Raw genomic sequence first — 24,602 nt, 5'->3', positions numbered from 1 at the left:
TAGTATCACTGATTGAATGATTTTGGATTTAAATATCAGAAGGGTACGCTTACCTATTCTGGATATTTCATATAAGTAGGATCATACAATATGTGTCCTTTTTTGTCTGACTTAATTCACTCAGCATAATATTTCTAAGTTTTATCCACGCCATAGCATGTACCAGAATTCCAATTTTCTTTATGGATAAATAATATTATACTGTACTGTCAAACTGGTTTTTTATCCAATGTGTATCCATTTATCTGTGTTTGTCCATTCTTCTCTTTGTAGTTGTTTAACTGACATAACCTAGACATAGAACTAGAGGTCCATCTTTTATAATAAGCATGGGCCACATAGAACTTTCACTTTGATGGGTAGTAGCTATGAAATACCAAAAGAAGCAGATCCTTTGCTGTCCAGGTGACTCCAACTCATGCAATTGGGACTGTTTTCTAAATAGCCTTGACCTTCAGACTGATTGTACTGGTGGCTGCCACTTACTCTTGAGTGTCACCTGCTACTCAGGTAACTTTGAAATGAAGATGGGCTCTTTTTAGGTAAAAGAAGGTAGAATAGTATTTGCTCATTTTCTATGGTGTACAGCCAAATCTACAAACTAGGACTAAAATGGCCTGACGTCTACATGTGCTACAGTGTTCTAGTGGGGGTCTAGCTTTAAATTGCTTTGACCAGGCCTAGATAAGCAACACTAGATCAGCTGCTTCAAATTCAGTTCTTCATTCTATTATTCTCAACTGGCTTCATAACCCCAAACTAAAAGTTGTGGCAGACCTAATACGAGAGTCATATGGTTATGGCTTGTCCATTGCTTTTAAAATAACTTCCACCAACTCTAAACAGGCTCTAAATGTGCTGAACATATCCATTTTGACTATGACATTAATTTTCCTGAACTAAAAATGTAGGTTTCACCTACAGGAAGTCATAGATTTTATCCTAAAAAGAATGCTCCACCTTCTTTATTGAGAAATTATTGGGAAAAATAGTACAAATCCAGAAGATAATTCCAGACACGTCCCTAAGCCCCTGTCCCTCTAGGAACCAGGGAGGCCTGGTGGCATAGTAGGTTGTAAGTTGGGCAGCTAACTACAAGGTGACCAGTTAGAAACCCCACCCATTACTCTGGAGAAAGATAAAGCTTTCCCCTGCCAGAAAGAGTGCCAAGCTTGGAAACCTACAGGGACTCTTCTAGTCCATCCTATAGGCATGCTGTCAATCAGAATCAACTTAAGGGCAGTGCTTGATGGCTTGGTTTTTTCCTAGGTATTATCAAAATAAACCAAAGTAGGCATCAAAGTAAAATAAAGGAGACAGGCTTAGCCAGCTAGAGGAAAAGAGACTCTTTAGAATAAAAATAGAGATCTGATCTGAGCATGTGTAGCTGACATATGTGAATGACAGAAAAAACAAGATGAGATCTTAACAGTCAGATTCCAAAAAACTCTCCAAACCCACTGCCATCGAGTCGATTCCAATTCAAGAGGGATGAAAGAGCCACAGCCAAGTCTAACTACTTTGAAACAGATTGTGATAAAAGAAGGACGTGTTTTAATTGTTACCAACAAAGGGACAACACCTACAACTAATAAAACCACAAAGGAATGAATATAAGTTTCACAGATCTGACTCAGAATGCCCATGAGCCGCCAGAATCTCATACCATTGAGATGAAACCTTTTATATTACAGATCAAGTTCCTATCAATGTCAATTAAACAGTCTCTCCCAAGAATGGCACAGTTATACAAAAGTCACATGTAATATCTGAAACAAATGTGACAGGGGGACACTAGAAATATTATTATAAAATACTTTGACTAGTTTGAGGTGTTCTATAAAAATGCTCAGACATGACATGCGATGGAACTGGACTGGACTCTTTCATTCTGTTGTACAAAATCTCTATGATCCTGAACCAACTCAACAATAAACTACCAGAACATCAACAAAGCTAAAAGGAGACAGAGGCAAGAAGAATTTATTACAGAGCAATCATAGGCCAAGAAGTCCAGATCTGTACACCCTAAGCACTGTTGTTTAACTCAGAGAGGTGAAATGGGTGAGGCTGGCATGAATAAATGATTCTATTAAAAACTGGGAACGTACTGACTTTCTCTGAGACATCCTTTGAGAAAACAAAACAAAACAAAAAAACATTGGTGGCAAGTATTAGGGAAAACAGAGCATGCACCAGAAAGTAAAAGAAAAGAATTACTCAACTGCAACAAACAATGCTAGCTCCAACTTGTTCAAGAAGAGAACTTCCCAAAGCAGGTGATACTTACAAACCCAGTGGTATCTTCTTGAAAGAAATAAAAGCCCAGAAGAAGCAAATCCTAAATACCTCAGGAAGATGTGCCAGGCAGAAATGTAAATGAAGACCAACAGCATGGGAAACCTAAAGAAAGCTCATGTTCAGAAGGACTGCTAGCAGCACTGGTCTCACAAACAACAGCAACAACCACAAACCCACTGCTATTTGGTCGATTCCTACTCATATTGGCCCCATATGACTGAGTAGAAGTGCTCCTTTGGGTTTCTGAGACTGTACTTTATGAGCACAGGCAGCTTTATCATTGTCCCAAGGAGCAGCTAGATTTGAACTGATGGGATTGCAGACAGCAGCCCAACAATTAACTATAACACCATGAATGCAATAAAAAAAAAACTACCCTTGAGTCAATCTCAGCTCAGAGTGATCCTTTAAGGCAGAATAGAATGGACTTCCCTTTTAGGTTTGAGGTTGTAAATCTTGGCCGGGGCAAAGGACCTCATCTTTCTCTCGCAGAGTGGCTACCGGGGGTCTTTCTCCTGCAGAGCGGCTACAGGTTTGAACTGCTGACCTTGTGGTTAGCAACCCAGGGCTCCATGATCTCAGAGGACCTCTAAACTCATAAGCCTCAGAAACACAACTGCTTCAGTTCTATAACCCACTATGCATTATTGGCCAATTAAAACCAATGTACAGGTAAGGGGGGAAACTGCACAGAATGTAGATTTGCAGGTGTGTGTGTGTGTGTTTGTGTGTAATACAATTTTAAGCATACAATTCAATGATGTTAATTATATTTACAATGTTACACAACCATCACCACTGTTGTGGTGGAATGAAATTTCTTAATATGGCTCTTTTATCCAGTCTCTATAACTCCCACCAAATGACTGGGTGGGACTATGTGAAGTGAGTAACACTAATAGAGGGGGTTGGTTTTCATTACCACTCCCCTGAGAAAGAAAAAAACCCAGGGGCCTTAGTAAAGCATGTTCAAGATCTCTTGAACACGTAGCACCGATGAAGAATACAGCTTTTCTTCAGTTCCTAAATGCTTCCTTCCACCCCCCTGCCCCCCCACTACCATGACCCAAATTCTTCCTTGCAAGTCTGGATAGAGCAGAGGATGTACACTGATGCAGATAGGAGCTGGAGGCAAAGGGAATACAGGGCGGATGATACCTTCAGGACCAGGGGTGTGAGGGGCGATATTGGGAGGGTAGAGGAAGAGTGAGTTGGAAAGAGGGAACCGATTACAAGGATCTACATGTGGCCTCCTCCCTGGGGGATGGACAACAGAAAAGGGGGTGAAGGGAGATGCCGGATAGGGCAAGATATGACAAAATAATAATTTATAAATTATCAAGGGCTCATGAGGGAGGGGCGAGCTGGGAGGGAGGGGGAAAAGAGGACTTGATGCAAAGGCCTTAAGTGGAGAGCAAATATTTTGAAAATTATGAGGGCAAAGAATGTACAGATGTGCTTTATACAATTGATGTATGTATGGATTGTGATCAGAGTTGTATGAGTCCCTAATAAAATGTTTTTTTTAAAAAAGATCTCTTGAACATGTGAAATGACAGAGGCCACCAAGACCAAATGCATAACACAGCATGGCGCAGAGACTCAGAGGAGCAGCGCCAAGACTTTGGGGCATCTTCTCCTTATCTGACCTAGCCTATGGAACTGCAGGACAGAGTGACAGGCAGATAGGCTTCCTGGCGCATGAAGGCAGAGGCCAAGGGATCAAGGGACTGAGAGACTGGGACTTGCCTGCTGGCCGAGGGGGGCAATGACTGTACCATGACTATTTGCTGATCCTGACTTGTGGTAACTTCATTTCCCTAATAATGGCCCTTAATTGGGAGTTTAGTTTGTGAGTTCTTTGCAATGAATTATTTAATTGAGAGTAGATGTGGAGTGGTGTGGGGGATGGTTGGTATCAGAATAGGTAAAGGACAGGCTCTGGAGGCTTGTCTAACCTCTGCCTTGTGGCAAGAGGGAAACCAGAGGTCAGATATGTCCACCGCCATTGTCATTCACTTCAACTACCTATTTACAAAGTCATTTCATTACTCAAAACAGAAATTCTGTATTAAGTAGAGTTTTCAGGCTTAAACATTTCCCTAACCAGAGGCCATTTCAGCTGTCACTGACCACCTAGGATTGAAAATGCCAGCTCACAAAGCAGGGGAGATGCTATGTCACTAGACAGGGCCACCCTCAAATTCAGCATGGAGCCCAGAAACACAGAACTGTACGGAATAAGAACATATAAGATGTCAGAAACACTTCGTAACGGGAAAGAGCCAGAGCCACGTTTTAAACAAAACATCATATCAAGGCCAGCAAACAATGCAACGTTTCCAATATTGCCAGGATGCAAAACCCTATCTGAGAACAAAAAAATCAATGAACGACAATAATAGTAACAGCTAACATTGTATAATACCTAGCAAGTGTCAGACATTTGTTTTAAGAGTTTTGCACATAATTTTCTTAATCCTGGTGACAATCCTTAAGGTAAGTATTATAATTCTGTCATTCAACAAATGAGAAAATAGACTCTCAGAGGAGCTAATTAACTTTTCCAAGTTCATAAGGTAATTGACATAACTGGAATTTGAGCTCAGACTCCTAAATCAGAGGACATTCAGCCTCAATAAAATTGGAAGCAGTATATGCTGGTGGATTGATGTTGGGTCATTTCTGACTCCTAATGACCTTTGGTACATCAGAATAAAATGCTGCCTGGCTGTTTCCATGGTCATCACAATCCTGCGTGTATTTTAGTCCACTGTTCGAGCCACTGTGTCAGCTCATCTCACTGAGGGTCTTCCTCCTTTACACTGATGGTTGCTTTACAAAGCATGATGTGCTTCAAGGCTGGTCCCTCCTGACAACATATCCAGAGTAAGTGACACAAAGTCTCCCCATCCTCACTGCCAACTAGCATTCTGGTTGCACTTTTTCCAGACAGACTTGTCTATTCTTCTGGCAATGTTATAAGTCCAAGTCACAGCCATGGGTTCAAACATAATAATTCCGTGAATGCTGCAAGACCAGGGAGAGTTTCTTTCTATTGTGCATAGGGTCACTATGAGTTGGCACTGATTCCATGCCACTTAACAACAATGACAGCAAAATTTATGTTGTAAATCATAACTTCTATACCTGTGGCTATAAAGCCTCTTGAGAATGAGTTGGTTTTGTTACATTAATATGGCAGTATTAGTATCAAGTGTATCTTTCCTCAATCTCTTTTGAGATATAAAAGAGATAAAGCAAGGGAAATAGCAGAGATGGCATAAAACAGATGTCAAACACCCTTGATCATCTGGATATGATGGAACGATTGCATGATATGTGATGCCCGTGCCAATGAAACTATGCATCAAGTTACTAGAAAGGAGAAGCTGAAAAGATCTGAACCTTCCTCCAGAGCTCATGGAAAGAGAAAGGCTTTCCCTAGCGCAGGGGCTCTGAATTCAGACTTCCAGATTCCTTCAGCAAGAGAAGGTAAATTTCTGTTTGTATTTCTGCTATAGCAGCATTAGAGAACTAAGATCTAGCAGCCCTGGTGGTGTGGTTACGCACTGGGTTGTGATCCGCGTAGTCGGCAGTTCAAAACCACCAACAGCAACATGGGAGAAAGACTGGAATTTCTACTCCCATAAACTTCCAGTCTCAGAAAGCCAGAAGGGGTCACTATCCGTTTAGTTTGGTTGTGTATACGTATATATAACTCAGATAGGCAGCCCAAGGGTTATTCAACCTTCTTCACCGGCACCACAATGGAAACGCCTCAATTCCTCTTGGGTCTTCCTTACTCACGGTCAGATGTATGTGGGCTGACTGTAAACATCATGACGTTGGTCCATCACGCTTTCGTCCTCTGAGCGACGTCTTTGCTCCTTCACATTTGAAAGAGCTCTTTCGCAGCAGATTTTCCCAGAGGAATACGTAGTCTTTGCTGTGGTTGTTTTCTGACTGCTATTTCCATGAACACAGACTGTGGATCCGAGGAAAATGCAATACTTGACAACTTCAAGCTTTTCTTTGTTTATCTTGAGGTTGCTTGTTGGTCAAGTTGGGAAGAACTTTCTTTACTGTAAGTTTAATCCAAACTGTAGGCTTTGATCATCAGCAAGCACATCGGGCCTTCTTCACTTTCATCCAGCAAGACTGTGTCATCTCTATATGACAAGTTCATAAAGTCTTCTTCCAACGCCGATGTCACATACGTCTTCATACAGTCCAGCTTCTCAAATTATTTGCTCGGATACAAATTGAATAAGCATGGTTAAAGAAGATGAACCCTGACAAGTGCGAAGCTGTCAACAATTAAATACAATACTTGAAAATCCATGTCCTAGGCTTTAGACCCTATGTTCATAGGATCTACTGCACTGTGATGAGAAAATGAATAGAAATGGTGCTGCATTCATCCTCAAAAGGAACATTGCAAGGTCTAATTAAAGTTAAAATATAATGCTGTCAGTGATAGGAGGAAGATTAGTTAATATGACTATTATTCTAATTTATGCCCCAGCCACTAATGCAGGCATTGCAAATATATGAGAAAGCTACAAAGTATCATAGAAAAATACACTCTTATTTCTTAATTCCATTTGTCCAAGGTTGAATGACCTCTCATCGAGGTCGGAGGACTGCATACATAAAGCCCGCGATGGTTACTTTGGTGTGCTACCGGCGCTAGGTAATGAGGCCCAGTTGTTTGGTCAAATCTAGGATAGATGTTGCTGGGAAGGTATCTTGTAGATATGACACGCATTCACACCAGTTAACTTGAAGTAAAAGGCAGTCTTGATCAGGTAGGCCTTATCCAATCATTTGCAAGCATTAGTACAAACACCGAGGCTTCCTGTGGTCTTCCGTGCCATGGAGTCATGGTTCCTCTTGTAATAATCGGGCTACAGCAGAAGAAAACACTTCCAGGTCCTGTCCTGTGCCCTACTCGCAACCACTGCTATGTTTACTCCAGGACTTCCAGGAGACGGAGCTCTGTCTCAAGACTGAAGCATAAAAATATTTCCTGAATTTCCAGCTTGCCGGCCTACCCACTTACTTGGCAACATGCCAGCGTCCACGACCTCATGAGCAAATCTTTGAAAGAAATCCAACTATGTATAGAATTCTAATACAATAATTTAATGGGAAATTACTTCCAAATTCATTTTACCACAGGTCATAAACTCTGGTCAAAATATAGGCCAATTTATATCCTGAAAAGACAGACATGAAGGAAGTTTCTCTACCTCCCTTCACTTAACATTTGCTACAGTCTTTGGCAAGAGTCACATGGGTTTAATTCATTAAAAAACATAAGAGTCTGGGAAAATTTTGCTTAGAATGCCCCTATTTGTTTGGATTTGGCTTCTATTCTGGATGTGTTACACGTGAGCCAAAGCTGTGATCTTGTTTTGAGTTTGGTTGTAGGTAGGGTACATGAGAGAGTGGGTGTAGACCTAATTGAATTGCTGAGATCCTAAGGAATAACAACTACCCCAGTTGTCCAGATAGTAACTTCTATAGGAACTACAGCTCAAACCAGCATCCAGAAGCCATTAGTCCAATACTGGAATGAATAAAAATTAAGAAGGATTTAACTATTGGGCTGCTAGCCACAAGATCAGCCATTGGAAAACACTAGTCACTCTCGGTGGGGTGGGGAAAGAAGGCATTCTGCTCCCATAGCAGTTACAGTCTTGGAAACCCACAAAGGGCAGTTTTACCATAAAGTCACTATAAAGTCACTAAGAGTTGGAATTAACTGGATGGCAGTGAGTTTAGTTGTATGCATCTTTTTTTCTTTCTTTCTATGACCGTCAAATTAAAGGATTTGGATTTTCCTTTTGAAAGTTAGTTCACAGGGGTAAGATCATTATATTTTGGAACTCAGTTGTTAAGTATTTAAAATTTCTGGATTTAAAATTTGGCACTTTACTTTTGAATTTTGATTTCTCTAAAATTAAATTAGTAATGGACAAGAGGTAATTTTGAACTCATTGCCATCAAGTCAAAACCAGCTCATTGCAACCCAATAGTACAGGGTAGGATTCCACTGCGAGTTTCTGAGACTATAGTTAAATGGAAGTAGAAAGCTCTGCCTTGCTCCCGTGGAACAGCCAGTGGTCTCAAACTGTTCATCTTCAGGATCACAGCCCAATGTGGAAGCACTACTCCACCACGGCTCTGCTTTATGTTATTGATTCTTTTGGTGAAAATAAATTAACCTTATGAATCTTATTGGAGAATGTCAGAAGAATTTTTCAGGGGATACATATCTATTTTTGATTGTGCTTGTGGACATAATTTGAGGTGGAAAAACCATAAAAAGTGAATGTTCAGTACATCATAGTGTAACCTAGAAGTCAATTTAATTAGGGTACTTTTATAACTCATCTCCCAGTTCTTCTGGGTAAATTGTACACTACCAACCATGATCCTAAAGTACCATAAAAGAGAAAAAGTTGGATTTTGGAATACAAGTCTCATAAAGATCTTATAAGACTGTAGAGCTCCTCTCTCAAGAAGGTAAGTGGTTTTTTCTGGTTCACCAATAAGCTAAAGGAACAAGAAGTCAAGGGATGTTAGGACAAATAGGGTGATATTAAATAACTTCCTCAAAATCTAACACTATATATACAGGGGTACCCTTTTTTTTCAAAGCTATATATTTGATTTTTTTTTTTTTACAAAAGCAAACGTATCACATTCACAGTACTCTCCATTAAACTCAATGCATTTGTCAAACCTGTGATTCCATTCTTGGAAACATTTTTCAAACTCATCTGTTTGGATGGCTGACAGCACCTCCCTTATTTTTTTTTCCTTCGCCTCTTCTACAGCATCAAATCACTGTCCTTTCATGTTCTTCTTCATTCACAGAAACAAAAAGAAGTCACAGGGCGTGAAGTCAGGTGAGTCAGGTGTGGAGGGCAAGAGAAGCATGCTGTGTTTTGCCAAAAACTGGCACACTGAGATAGCTAGCACAAGCAGGTGTATTGTTGTGGTGGCAAAACCTATCCTCCATCTGCCACAAATCAGGCCTTTTGCCACACATTGTTATGCAATCGTTTCAGAATCTCTAAATAGAAAGTGTGATTAACAGTCTGACCTGGTGGAACAAACTCCAAAATGCACTACAAGTCAACATTTTTATCCGTTCAGGAACAAAATTTGTCATCAATCAACATTTCACCTTTTTTGAAACAAGGAAACCACTCATACACTTGAGGTTTTTTTATAGTGCTGCCCTTGTAAACTGCGTTCAACACCATAACAGTTTCTGTGGTGTTTTTCCCAAGCAGGAAACAAAATTTCACAGTTTCACATGGTTCTCTTAAATCAGCCATCACAAAAAAACAAGATTAAATAATAATTTATAATCTACCAAGGGGGTATGAGGGTGGGGGATGGAGGGAGAAAATGAGGAGCTGATACTAAGGGCTCAATAGAAAGTAAATGCCTAGAAATTAATGAGGGTAACATATGTACAAACATGCCTGTTGCAACCAATCTATGGATTGTAACAAGAATTGTAAGAGACCCCAATAAAATTATCTTTTAATTTAAAAAAAACCCAGAGGTTATTCATTATGAACAAAGAGAAACTTCCCAGATTATGACACTGGGTGCATTAACTCAGAGCGAGTTGTTCAGTGCTTGCCTAACAGGAAAAAAAAATGCTTACTACTAAAGTTCCAACCAGTGGAGATTTTTTCCATTTTGTGGGAGGGTACCCCCTCATACATCTGTTCCTATTGTTAAATGCTTCTGTATCGAACAGCTCAGCTGTGGTTGGTACATAGGGCACTAATAAACTGGTGGTTGGTAAATAGGTGGATGTTTGGCTAGTGAATAAGTACTTTTTCCTAGGCAAAGGAAACAAAAGAGTAGGGTCAAACTTTATACTTTAGCAGGAGAAAAAAACAAAGGTCCTATTGCACTAGGGTACCCTCCTCAGAAAGGTATTTCAGCCTTGCATGACTATGTGATTATGTTTCACTTCCATCTGTGCTTTGCTTATGGATGAATGCATTGTTTCAAATTTCTACTTCTATGCACACTGATTCACATTCCACTTTTGCACAGTGTTAATATTCTCTGAATAAGTGTCCTGAGATGCCTTCCCAAGCTGTCCACATTTTATACCAATGTAATTACTATCTTAATTTCATGTCTGGTTCAAAGCTACATAGGTTTTGAATGATCTATCCAACCTTATTTTCCCAATAAGCAGTTATTTTGAGGGGGATAATTTTTCATGATGCTATTTCATAAATGTATTGGAGAAAAAATTACCATACTAGCCTGTAATAAATTGCCTGTTGATCATATATAAGAATATCACGTCTATAAAAAGTTAGTTCTTTTTTTTTTAGGTAGTTCTATTATACTATAGGAGATACTATAGATATGAAGAGGCACCATGATTACATTTTTCCACATATAACAACGTAAATGCTTTTATTCAAATCTTCTATGGTTTAGTTATAAAAACATAGCAAGTTGGAATTTGGGGGATTTTTTTGGCTTAATAGACTTGACAAAATACATGGTGTTGTTTTGCTTTTCAATGACAAGTGTTCCCACAATTTCCCCACCCCAGGGCTACTCTTAGTATTTTCTTTCTTTCTTGTTTTATTATTTTTCTTTCTTTTTAAAAATCATTTTATTTGTAGCTAATATAGCTATCATATCATAGCATAGTTCACTCACATGCAGCAGCACTGTACAGTTGCTACCACAATTAGTTTCCAAACATTCTCTTCCTTCTTGAACTCCTTGATATCAGCTCCCCTTGACCCCCTCCCCACTAACCACTCCACCCCACACCCAGAACCCTTATTCTACTTGTTTTCTCTATAGGTTCATCAATTCTGGGCTTCATACACACACAAAAAAAAAACATCGCAAAATATATAACAAAAATTCTAGAAGGCTATCCACCATGACTAAATATATCAGAGATAAACCCCAGTATGAACAAGAGACACTCACCGAGAACATGTTGAAAACCTGATACAGTCCAATGTGATCGGAGGGGGGTATCAAGTGACAAGGCTTTAACCAGTCAAGTCAGAGTTACAATTCTGATAGAGAGTAGTCATCTCTCGAACACCCTTGGGGAAATCACCAGAGGCTTATTTCCTGTGTAGATCTCACAATGTATAAAAGTCCTTTAATGTCATTTTAAATTGGCTAATTCTAATAGCATGGAAGGAACACTGGAGAATATATCTCATTTTAAATGAGTGGCACCCTATTAAAGAAAGGTGATTTCATTTTCTGTATCTATTACTTCTTTCCTTTGCCTCTTCTGAACTATGCTGACAAGGGAAGTGTAGTTGCTGCAAGCTTCACATTTTGCGTTATTTGTGAAAGCATTTGTTCTGACCGCTGAGAGCCCCTCAGACGTCTGCAGCGCTCACCCATCTTCACCAAAAGGGCATGCTTCCGTCCATTGTTGCAGCAACTGTGTGTTTGAATGCCTTCTAACAAAGGAGGCTCATTGTCTAGCACTGTAACTTTTGTGATCCAAAGAATTCTTATTGGCTAATTTGGGGAAGTAGCTCACCAGACTTTTCTTCTTATTGTTCTTAGTCTGGAAGTACCTCTGAAGCGTATCCATCATAGGTGACCCTGCTAGATTAAGGACTGGTGGCATAGCTTCTCTGAATGGGTAGCAATGGGCTCAAACATAAGAAAATATGTGAGGATGGCACAGGACTTGGCACTTTTTTGTCCTGTTGTACATGGGGTGGTTAGGAGACAGCACAGATTCAGAGGCACCTAACAACAAGCCTTCGCAGTAAGATAAACTTGAAAAATGGGTGGTGGATCTTAATGTTAGAATTATTAAACTACTTTTTCAGATTTAACAAAAAAAGTTAAGAAAAATTTTTAAATGAGCCACTCATCATACATCACTTGACGATTCTCAAGTTGAAGTTCAGAAACAATCAGGTATAAAGGTGTAGAGACCTCAATCATTAGCTGCACAGAATCATACGAACAAAAAATAAAAGAAATGCAATAGCTTAATATTAAGTAAGTAGGGTGGAAATTCCTCCAACAGGATTATCTTCTTTAAATATTTTAAGTCCAGCGAACTTGCAGTGCTTCCACATGTTAGTAGTTGCATAGGCTAATTTCAGCTGGCATAAGCTTTTATAAGTATGCAAAAACACAGGGCAAGGGCATACATTAAAATGTGATAATAGCACACTTCTGGGATATGTGAAGCATGAGGCATGAATCTGAATGCCTCTGGCCTCCATGAAGTATCACGCCTTATAGTCAGTCCTTGTCTGTTTTGATGTCATTCTGTTACACTGTATTTGAGAGGTAAAATCAGCTTAAAATATATAAATCTTTAATAGTTCCTATACTAGCAGTTAAATCAAATCCAATTTTTGAATTCCAGGTGAGCTGGAAATACTTTAAAGCTAGATAGTGCTTCAAGAATATGTGTTGATTAATATTTAATTAATGCAAGATTAAGAGTGTTACACATTCTTGTTGGTCATATAAAAGATGTACAAAAAATGTACAAAATAATAGCCAGCATGAAATGGGGGAAAGGGGGACAAACATGCAAGAAATATATTTTAATAATGCTATTCTGCCCTTCGCTCTCCCAAAAAAATACAGTAAGAAAGAATTTCCTATTTTATATATGTCATAAAAGTAAATGATTTTTTTATCCAGTTATTTTAGTTAATAAATAGAAAAGCTTTTAAATATTCAGATGAGAATATCGAATTACATGAAAACTAATATAAACATTTAAAATTATTGAGATGAATAGTTTTACTGTCTGGATGAATAATATATATTTAAATACAAAGAATTATTTTAAACAATAAGTATCAAAATATTAAAGTGCTCAGTAAGCATGAATTAAGGATGCTAAAGTACTGAAATAGTTTGCTTTCTAACATTTTATTATGTTTTAGGTGTAAGTTTGCTTCAAAAATTACTTTTCCAATCAAGTATTCATATACAAATAATTCCCTGCCACTAGTTACAATCCCCAAAGTGTGACAGCACTCTCCTTTTGACTTTTTGAACCCATAGAGTTGATTGCTCTGAGGAGAACAATTCTCATTGGAGTTACTATTATTTTATAGATATATCTTCTATAGACCCATCTGTAATTTTTATCACATGCTTCCATGTTGCTTTGTGGCAAGAAGTGATACCACTTATATTTCAAAACCCAACTGGGTCACCCATGGTAGATAGATTTCAGGAGAGCTGAGAGAGACTAAGAAGAGGGACTAGGCAGTTCACTTCTGAGGGATCAGCCACTAAAAATCTTATGAATAGCAGTGAATCACTGTCTGATATAGACGAGAAAGATGAGACCCTCAGATTGGAAGGCACTCAAAATATGACCGAGAAAACACTTTCTTTCTCAAAGTAGAGCCCATCTTAATTATGTTGATGGAGCAAAGATTTGGGCACTTGGTTTGCTGATGAGGCATAACTCAAATAATTAAAAAAAATAGCTGCAAACATCTATTAATAAATGTAACATGGAACGTACCAAGGATAAACCTAGGAAAACCGGAAGTCATCAAAACTTATAAGTTTACGTTTTAAATAGTAAACGGAAAGCATAAAGATTGATATTCTAGGCATTAGTGAATTAGTGAGCTAAAATGCAATAGTACTGGCCACAATGTGTTGGGCAATCATATGATTTCCTAAGCAGAAAGGAACAGAAAATTAACGGTGTTGTATTCAATGTCAAAAATAACACTCAAAAATTTATCTTGAAATATACTGTTGTCTGTGATAGGATAATATATATGTGCCCACAAGGAAGACTAGTTAATATGACTATTATTATTCAAATTCATGCCCCAATCACTAAGGCCAATAGTGAAGAAATTAAACAACTTTAGCAACTTCTACAGTCTGAAATTAAAATGCATTGATAATTACTATTGGTTGGATTGCAAAAGTTTGAAATAAAGAGCAATAATTTAAAAATATAACCTTGTGATAGAATTAGTCCTAGAGATTACATGATAAACTTTTGCAAGACAAATGACTTATTTGTTACAAAATTTTTTTCAACATCAATGGCAACTATGCATGTAAACTTCAGCAGATAAAGTACACAGGAATGAAAGTTACTACATTAGTGGGAAGAGATTATATAGAAACTCAATATCAGCAGCCAAAATTAGGTTGGGGCTGACTGTGGAACTATCAATTACTCATATGTAAATTCAAATTGAAGCTAAAGAGTATTACAACACGTCCATGACAGCCAAATAGCACTTTTTAAAAAAATAATTTATTGGAGGCTCATACAATTCTTACCACAATCCACACATACATCCATTGGGTCAAGCACATATGTACATTTGTTGCCATCATCATTCTCAAAACATTTGCCTTCCACTTGAGATCTTAATATCAGCTCCTTATTTTCCTCCTTCCTCCCCATTACCCCCTCCCTCATGAAACCTTCATAATTCATAAATTATTATTATTTTGTTATCTTCTTCTCTGCCATCCATCCCCCAGGGAGGAGGCCGTACACAGATTCTTGTCATCGGTTCCCCATTTCCACCCCACATTAGCCCAGAATTAGCAGAGAACTCCTCAAGAAGAAGGACAAAGTGGGAAGGCTTGCTCTACCTGACTTTAGCACGTGCTATACAGCCACAGTAGTCAAAACAGTGTGGTACTGGCATAATGACAGATATTTAGACCAATGGAAAAGAGCTGAAGACCCAGAAATAAAAATATCAGCCTACAGGCAACTGATCTTTGATAAGGGCCCCAAAAATATAAAATGGTAAGCAGATTCCCTCTTCAATAAATGGAGCTGGAAAAAATGGATATCTACCTACAGAAAAATTAAGCAAGACCCTTACATCATTCCATGCACAAGAATAAACTGAAGATGGATCACAGACCTTGAGATAAAACCCCAAACAATTAGGGCCATTAATGAGGGAATTGGGACAAACCTGTTGGCATAGGGAATACATAGGCTATCAAAAATAGAGAAGGATACAAATACAGAGGAGTCACAAATAGACAAGTGGGATATACTGAAGATAAGACACCTGTGTACATCAAAAGAATGCACCAAGAGAGCAATAAGAGTCCACTGACTGGGAAAACATCTTTAGCAATGACACATCAGACAAAGGCTTTATTACTAAAATCTACAATACTTTTCAAGCTTACAATAAGAGAAAAACTAATTGCCCACTGAGGAGATGGGAAAAGGACCTGAACAGAAGTTTCACAGAGTCAGAAATCTGAATGGTCAATAAACATATGAGAAAATGTTTCTGATCATTAGCCATAAGAGAAATGCAAATCAAAACAACTATGAGATACCACCTAACACCCTAAAAAATAGCCCAATTCAAAAAATCAGAAAGCAACAAGTGTTGGAGGGGCTGTGGTGAGATAGGAACTCTCATCCACTGCTGGTGGGCCTGTAGGTATGTACAGCCATTATGGAAATCAATTTGGCAATTTCTAAAACAGATGGAAATTGAGCTACCATATTACCCAGCAATCCCCCTACTGGGCATATACTCAGAAGAGGCAAGAAAAAACCACGGCCAGACATCTGTGCTCCAGTGTTCATTGTGGCACAGTTCATAATCACAGAGAGTTGGAAACAACCCAAATTTCCATCAACAGACGAAAGGATTAAAAACTGTGGTACATACACACAATGGAGTACCACATATCACTAAAAAGCAGTAATGATACAGCGTCTGGGGTCTTAAAGGCTTGAAGGTAAACAAGCGGCCATCTAGCTCAGAAGCAACAAAGCCCACATGGAAGAAGCACACCAGTCTGTGTGATCACAAGGTGCCGAAGGGATCAGTTATCAGGCATCAAAGAACAAAAATCATATCATAGTGTGCTCACCTCCATGATACGATTGTTGAAGAAAAAATGGGTGCATAAGCAAATATGGTGAAGAAAGCTGATGGTGCCCGGCTATCAAAAGATATAGCATCTGGGGTCTTAAAGGATTGAAGATAAACAAGTGACCATGTAGCTCAGAAGCAACAAAGCCCACATGGAAGAAGCACACCAGCCTGTGCAATCACAGGTGTCAAAGGGATCAGGTATCAGGCATCATTAGAACAAAAAATCTTATCATAGTGAAAGGGTGGGGGCAGGAGGGGAGTGCGGAGTGCAGGCACAAAGCCCATTTGCAGGCCACTGGACGTCCTCTTACAGAAGGATCTTGGAGAGGAGATGAGCCAGTCAGGGTGTGATGTAGCAACGATGAAACATAATAACTTTCCTCTAGTTCCTAAATCCTCCCCCCTCCCCCACTATCATGATCCCAATTCTACCTTGCAAGTCTGGCTAGACCAGAGGATGTACACTGGTACAGATAGGAACTGGAAATGCAGGGAATCCAGGACAGATGATCCCTTCAGGACCAGTGGTGTGTGTGGCAATACTGGGAGGGTTGAGGGAGGTTGGGAACGAAAGAGGGAACCAATTACAAGGAACTACATGTGACCTCCTCCCTGGGAGACAGAGAACAGAAAATCTGGTGAAAGGAGATGTCGGACAGGGCAAGATATGACAAAATAATAATTTATAAATTATCAAGTTTCATGAGGGATGGGAAAAATGAGGAGCTGATGCCAAGGGCTTAGGTGGAGAGCAAATGTTTTGAGAATGATAAGGGAAATGAATGTACAAATAAGCTTTACACAATTGATATATGTATGGATTGTGATAGAGTTGTATGAGCCCCTAATAAAATGATTTTTTAAAAAGCAGTGATGAACACATGAAGCATATCACCACATGGGAAGAACTGAAGGAAATTATGCCAAGCGAAATAAGCCAAGCACAAAAGGACAAGTGTAACATGAGTCCGCTGAGGTAAGTTTATACAAAATACCACTTTAAGTACATCCATCTGAATTAAGAGACCATCTCAAGAATACATTTGATACACTGAACACTAATAAATGAAGAGCAGAGGAGTTGGGGGGTGACATAAAGAACAACACATTTGATGAAAGCAAAGGATCATTAAAAAGGGAGAACATAAGAAAAGAGCAAAATGGATTTCAGAGGAGATTCTGAAACTTACTCTTTCTTGACCAAGCAAATGAAACAAATTACTAACAGAACATAACAGGAAATTCTACAGAGAAGCTTGAGATGACAAAGTAAAGTATTATAATGGAATTTGCAAAGACCTGGAGTTGGAAAACCCGACAAGAAGAACATGCTTAGCATTTCTTAAGTTGAAGAAGCTGAAGTAAAAATCAAGTTTTGAGCTGAACATTGAAGGACTCCATAGGCTATGGTGGCACTGCAGATGAGGCGCTGGGCGGCCGACTGCAAATAGGCCGCTCAAATCTACAGGATGTTCCAAGGGATAGAGATGAGATGGTCTGTGTCCGTACAGATCTGCAGTCTGAGAAATGTTATATATGAGTCTGAATCACCTTGATGGCAGTGAGTTTGACTTTTGTGAGTCAGAATGGACTTAATGGCAGTGGCCTTGGTTTTGGGGTGTGTGTGTGTGTGTGTAAGCCCACATGCAAGAAGCACATCAGACTGTGTGATCATGAGGTGTCGATAGGATCAAGTATCAGGCATCAAAGACCCAGAACAAAAAAACATCTGTAAGAATGAGGGGAAGAGTGGAGTGGAGACCTAAAACCCATCTGTGAGACTATTGGACATCTCCTTACAGAAGGGTCACAAGGAAGAGACAAGCCAGTCTGGATGCAGCATTGTACCGATGAAACATACAACTTTCTTCTACCTTTTTAAAGCTTCCTCCCCCAACTGTCATGAGCCCAATTCTATCTTACTAATCCGACTAGACCAGAGTGTGTACACAGGTACAGATAAGAGCTGGAAACTCAGGGAATCCAGGACAGATAAATTCTTCGGGACCAAAATGAGAGTAGTGATAGCAGGAGGCAAAGGGGAGGGTGGGGGGAAAAGTGGGAGGGGCAATCACAATGATCTACCTATAACTCCCTCCCAGGGAGACAGACAACAGAAAAGTAAGTGAAGGAAACATTGGTCAGTACAACACATGAGAAAATAATAGTAATTTATAGGTTATCAAGGGTTGATGAGGGAGGGGTGAGGGTGGGGAGGAGAAAAAATGAGGAGCTAATACCAAGCGCTCAAGCAGAAAGAAAATGCTTTGAAAATGGCAACATATGTACCAATGTGATCGACGCAATGGATGGATGTATAGATTGTGAACTGGTCAATGTTCGGCTATTTCAAAAGGTAGCATATAATTGAGAACCAAGAGTATTGAAGACAAAGCCCAAACTTCACTGAAGGCATTAGTGAAAAACAAGGCTCCAAGAATGGGTAGAAATATTTAAATCTATTGAAATATTTCAATAAACTAATATCGCACTAGAAGCTAGAAAAGATTGAAGTTGTCAAGGATTTAACTTTACTTGGATTCACAACCAATGCTCATGGAGACAACAGTCAAGAAATCAAAGAATGTATTACAAGTTGGGTAAATCAGTTGCACAGACTTATTTAAAGTGTTAAAGAGTAAAGATGTAACTCTGAGGCCTGTCAGTATGTCCAACCCAAGCCACGTTATTTTCAATCACCTCAAATTCATGTGAAAGCTAGAAAATGAATAAGGAAGGTTGAAAAGTAATTAATCTGTTTTAATTATGATGTTGGGAAAGGATATTGAAAGTACCATGGACTGCCAGAAGAACAAACAAATCTTTGTATAGCCAGAATGATTCTTAGAAGTAAGAATGATGAGGCATATTTTCCATACTTTGGATATGTTTTCAGGAGAAACTGAGACCTGGAGTAGGATAGCATACTTGGGAAAGTAAAGGGTCATTAAAAAGGAGGAAGAAAAAAATGAGAAGCCTCAATGAAATCGATACAATCGCTCAAACATAACATCTGTGAGAACAGCACAAAATCAGGCTGTGTTGAGTTCTGTTGTATACATGAATTGAATACATATCAGTTGCTCTATGAGTTGAAACTGACACCAAGACACGTAACAACATTTATTATTTGACTTTAAGGCAGCAGTTCTCAACCTGCAGGTTGTGACCCCTTTGGGGGTGGAATGACCTTTTCACAGGGGGAGCCCAGTTCACAAGAGTAGGGAAATTACAGTGTTGAAGTAGCAACAAAAATAATGTTATGGTTGTGGGGTCAGCACCACATGAGGAACTGTATAAAAGGGCCGCGACATTAGGAAGGTTGAGAACTGATGCTTTAAGGTAACTTCTGAGAGTGCCCTGAGTTTCAAGGGCAATACTATTAAGGGTGCCAAGGAATAGTGTATAGTTTTCTTTTAGAGAATATAAGCATGACTCGATAAACAAATGGAGGCCACATCCCATAATCACTTAATTGCCTAGACCTAACTGTGCATGAAAGGTGTTCTCTTTAACCTAGCCATATGCATGGATTCAAGGTCTGAATGGAATGATAAGATATTGAAGATAGCACATTGAAACTCACAAACATGTAAGTTATGAGAGTTTTGCTTATACATCCCTGGGGTGAGGTCTAGCAACTATGGCAGGAGCCAGACCCAATCCAGTGATACATGCAGCAGCCAGCTAAATATGAGGAGGAAAGACAAAAAAAAAAAAGACATGGGTAGGGGAGAAGCAGGGCACTAAGCCATACAAGGGAGCGTATTGCTTATGTCTCCATAGGACAGGGAGAGAGAGACCAGGCTACCAACTGATGCACTGAGACGCAATTACAACATGCTGGCATGTACCAGGGAACCAATAGAGAGGTCTGAGGGGCCAGCCTCAATGCTGACTATATGGACACACCCCCCATACCCCACTCACCCTTCAGAAGAATGCACTTCAGAGGACAGCACTGGGGCTACAGCTTGGGGAGAGGGGCACATAGGAATAGAGCACATGGGAGAAATGCAAAGGAATGGAAAGCGGGGAGATGATATCCTGGCCCATCACACCCCAAGAATGATGTTCCTGCTCAGAGCAGACAATGAACGGGGAGGACTGTAGGGCTGGCCCCACCACGGGACATGGAGTCCCTCACTAAACCATGATACTATGGGGGACAGCACTGGAGACACAGTGTGGAAACAGTGCACGGTCTGGCCCCATCACGCTGGGGTGAGGCACTGAGGGCATGAGTCAGAGTAGCAAGGGGAGTAAACTGATGAAACACTCAGGAATACCAAAAATAGACTTGGAAGACAGAGTGTGGCACCCCATCAGACTCAACTGGAAAACATACATAAAGGCCAACAAACAGACCTGGAACTATTTATAGGTTTTTAAATTTTTTCAGTGGTTTTCTTTTTGTTATTATTATTTGCTGTTGTTCTTGTTTTGTTGGTTTTGACATCCTTTATTGTTTTATTTGGCTTTGCCTAGTTTTTCACTTATTAATGTATCTGCATGTCTATCTAGATTAGATAGATGGGATAAATAATTCGGAGATGAACAGAACGGGACCAATGGTTCCAGAGGGGTACAGGAGAAGGGGACATGGCACAAAGGAAGGCAGAGGGGCAAAGGACCAACCCAGGAACAGGGGAACAACAAGTGAACTAAAATCAATGGATAGAAGGTCGTAGGATGCGTGGTGGGGCTCAGTCAAGGGCAATGTAGAATTGAGGAATTACTAAACCCGAATGAAGGCTGAACATGATAGCGGGACAAGAGAGAAGTAAAAAGGAAATAGAGGGAAGAACCAGGAGGCAAAAGACATGTATAAAGACCTAAATTGAGGCATGTACATATGTAAATATTTATAAAGAGAGGGGAATATAACTATGTATTCATATTTATATGTTAAAAATTAAGGTTGCAGATGGACATTGGGCCTTGACCCAAGTATTCCTTTAACACAAGAACACTTTGTTCTAACAATATGGCACTCTGTGGTGCTCACCTTCTCAACGTTTGCTGAAGATAAAATGAGTGCATAAGCAAATATGGTGAAGAAAGCTGATGGTACCCACCTATCAAAAGATATAGCATCTGGGGTCTTAAAGACTTGAAGATACACAAGCGACCATCTAGCTCAGAAGCAACGAAGCCCACATGGAAGAAGCACACCAGCCTGTGTGATCATGAGGTGTTGATGGGATCGGGTGTCAGGCATCTAAGACCCAGAATAAAACTATACCCAAGTTGAATGGGGCTAAGGGGAGAGGGCATGGAGTGTAGAGACAATGCCCATCTGTAGACAATTGGACCTCCCCTCACAGAGGGGTCACAGGATGCAGTATAACATGGATGAAACACACAACCTTCCTGTAGCTCTTTGCTGCTTCCTTCACGCCACTATCATGACCTAAAGTCTACTTTATAAATCAAATTGGACCAGAGCACACACACTGCTACAGATAAGGGCCTGAAACACAGGGAATCCAGGATCGATAAACCCCTGAGGACCAACAAGGAGAGTAGAGATACCAGGAAGATTAGGGGAGGTGTGGGGAGAAAGGGAGAATCGATCTCAAGGATCAAATAGAACCCCTTCCCAGGGGGATGAATAATGGAAAAGTGGGTGAGGGTGACAGAGGATGATGTAAAATATGGAAAAAATAATCTATAAATTATTGAGGGTTCATGAGGGAGGGCGGGGGAAGAAATGGGAAGTGGATATCGAGGCTCAACTGGGAAGAGAATGCTTTGAAAATTATGATGGAGGCATATGTGCAAATGTGCTTGACACATTGGAAGAATGTATGGACTGTGACAAGATATGTAAGAACCCTGAATAAAAGTATTCAAAAAAATAATAAAATAAAATTTTTTATAAAAGAAGTTGATGACTTTAGAAATATCAATGGAAGCCTCATCTTTCAATAAAGTCATAATAAATCACTCTAAACCATATTTTATGATGTTTAATAGTCCTCTAGAAATCAATAAAAACATTTAAAATCTATATCAGCATTTTTCTCTTTAAAAAATATGTATTCTACAGAAATTGGCTGCTAAGCTTATGAAAATATATATTTTTATATTTAGTTATAGTTTTTTATGTTCAAATACATCATCATTTAAAATAATCTAAACTTATTCAGAAATAAGATTGCTAAAATCTTCATGATTTCTCATGATTTCCCTCTGTGTAAGAATGCATATTCATCTATGCCACAGTTAAACTGTTTTATACATCTGCATTTCTTCTCTATAATATAAACCAAGATTATTTAAATACATTTCAAACAAATATCACATTAAAAAAAACTTTCCTACTTACCTTTAGAAATATCTTCAATTTTTCTGCCACCCAAATCATACAGGTATCTGGCTGGTGAATTTAGATTCATCTTAATTGTGCAAAAGTCTAAAATCTATATAGAAAAAATATATAAATAATTTATTACATTTAGCCCTCACTATATTGAATATACATTTAAACACCTTTCTGTACTATTAAAAATTATACTGAAAATATAAGTTGTTCTTATAAAACTTTTTGAATATATGAAAAGAAAACAAGTACTTAAAATGATTAGACTTCATTGCATTTATAAAGCATAACTATATCTGAATAAGAAAAGAAAGGCATTGGAGAGGAGTCGGGAAGATGGCCGCCAGATAGGTAGCTCAAGCCGGGAGCTCCAAGGAGATGGGTGAGTGGGGAAATTTGGGGGCCTGGTAGGGATATCAAGTCTGTCGATTCCCAAGACCACTCAGAGCACTTCTCTGAACCAGAAGCGGACTCCCACCCCATCTCCAGTGCTCCCTGCGGATGCTGTGGTCTCTTGTGCGGCACTCAGGGCACCCGCTCTCCCTTAACTGGCACTACAGGGCAGCCCAGTGCACAGCGAGGCTTCATCCTGCCTCAGGGCCCCACGCAGAAGCACCAGCCAGGACCTCTGCACCCATCCTGCCCCGGGGTGCCCGGGATCCCATGTGGGTGCTCCAGCCGGCGTACCTCCTGCAGAGATTTGTGCCCCATGTGGGCGCCCCTCACAGATCAGGTGACCAGACCCTCCCCCTCCTCCTGGAGGAACAAGCCTGGTGCCACAGCACAACCAGGCAGAAGGCACAGGCTGGGGCCCTGCCTTTGTGCTCTGCACAAACCACCAACCAGACCTGGCCCCACACTCAGAGGTCTCAGCCCAGAGGTTACTGCTCCATCTCGGCGCTCTTCATAGATGTGCCAGCCAGCCCCTCCCCACCCATATGCAGGTGCTCGCGCAGAGCTCCCCATCCTGCCACCCCACTTCAGGTCTGCCAGGAAGTGGACACAAGTCTGGCAGAAGTCTGCACACCAGGCTTTGGTGCTTGCCTACTGCATTCTCCTTTCTCCCTGCTCACTCTTCCCCACCCTTTGTGCTCCAAGCAGTGGGTTGGCAAGCCAATGGCAGTCCCCCTCCCACCCGCCTACCTGTGGAAAGAGCCCCTAGCCAGAAACAGACCACCCAATCCCCAACCCATCCTAAAAATACACTCCCCTGCACTGGGGTCTACTCTTTCTAGCAGACTGCAGCGTGCACAGCCGCAAACAGCCCTAAGGAGACCTGAAGGTGGCTGAGCACAAACCATAGGGCAAGGCGAGGGGGAAACCCAGCAGGACAAAAGTGAAATACAACCTCTCAAAGCGGTTGGAAAAAGGCAGCCTACAGAAACACTACCACCATCTTCCCAAAGAGAGAGCACAGGGCTCTGAGATACCCAGGAAAACGGTACCTAGTTCCAATAAACCGACCAAAACAGCAAACTACTTCCACAGTTTCAAAAAGAAAGGAGAAACAAAATCCAATGCCAGAGGGCCACCTGGATCTACCGGCAGTCATAGAAAAGGCAGAGGTTGACCTCCCACAGAAAGAAATATTCAGAATGCTGCTTGGAGTCATACAGGACATGAGGAAAGCATTACAGAAAAAGGATGAAATGGCAGAGGAAATAAAGCCCATGCACCAAAGGGAAATATTGGAGTTAAGGGGCAAGATAACAAAAACTAATAGCAAACTCACAGACTTCACCCAGGGAATGGAGGAAGCAGGGAACTGCACCAGTGACCTACAGGATTCACAAGCAGAAATTAATAAATGTGAGGAAAAGTCTAACAAGTCCATCAGAGAAGCTGAAGAAAACCTAAGCTATGTCTGACACTCTGAGAAGGAACATCAGAATTATCAGCTTGCAGAAGTAATGCACATCGAGGAAACCAACATCCAAAATAGTGATGGAATGCTTGGAGGAAAACTTCCCTAGCTTAATGAACAAAAAGCAGACAGCTATCCAGTAGGCCAAAAGAACGTGAGCTAGACTAAATCACAAGAAAGAGTCAGC

The 24,602-nt window shown here is 40.1% G+C and overlaps 1 protein-coding gene across 1 annotated transcript in view; it reads right to left on the bottom strand.

The window, feature by feature from the left end:
- DCDC1 (doublecortin domain containing 1) overlaps positions 1 to 24,602 on the bottom strand; it is a 469,848-nt gene that overhangs the window by 397,510 nt on the left and 47,736 nt on the right. Inside the window, exon 5 of the mRNA XM_075547690.1 lies at positions 22,558 to 22,651. Coding sequence (XP_075403805.1) covers positions 22,558 to 22,651 — 94 coding nt within the window. The remainder of the gene's footprint in view (positions 1 to 22,557; positions 22,652 to 24,602) is intronic.

The sequence above is a fragment of the Tenrec ecaudatus genome, chromosome 4, assembly GCF_050624435.1.
Source record: "Tenrec ecaudatus isolate mTenEca1 chromosome 4, mTenEca1.hap1, whole genome shotgun sequence".
Lineage (NCBI taxonomy): Eukaryota > Metazoa > Chordata > Mammalia > Afrosoricida > Tenrecidae > Tenrec > Tenrec ecaudatus.
Note: the sequence above shows the minus strand (reverse complement) of the source record. Positions and strands in the feature narration are given on the sequence as shown.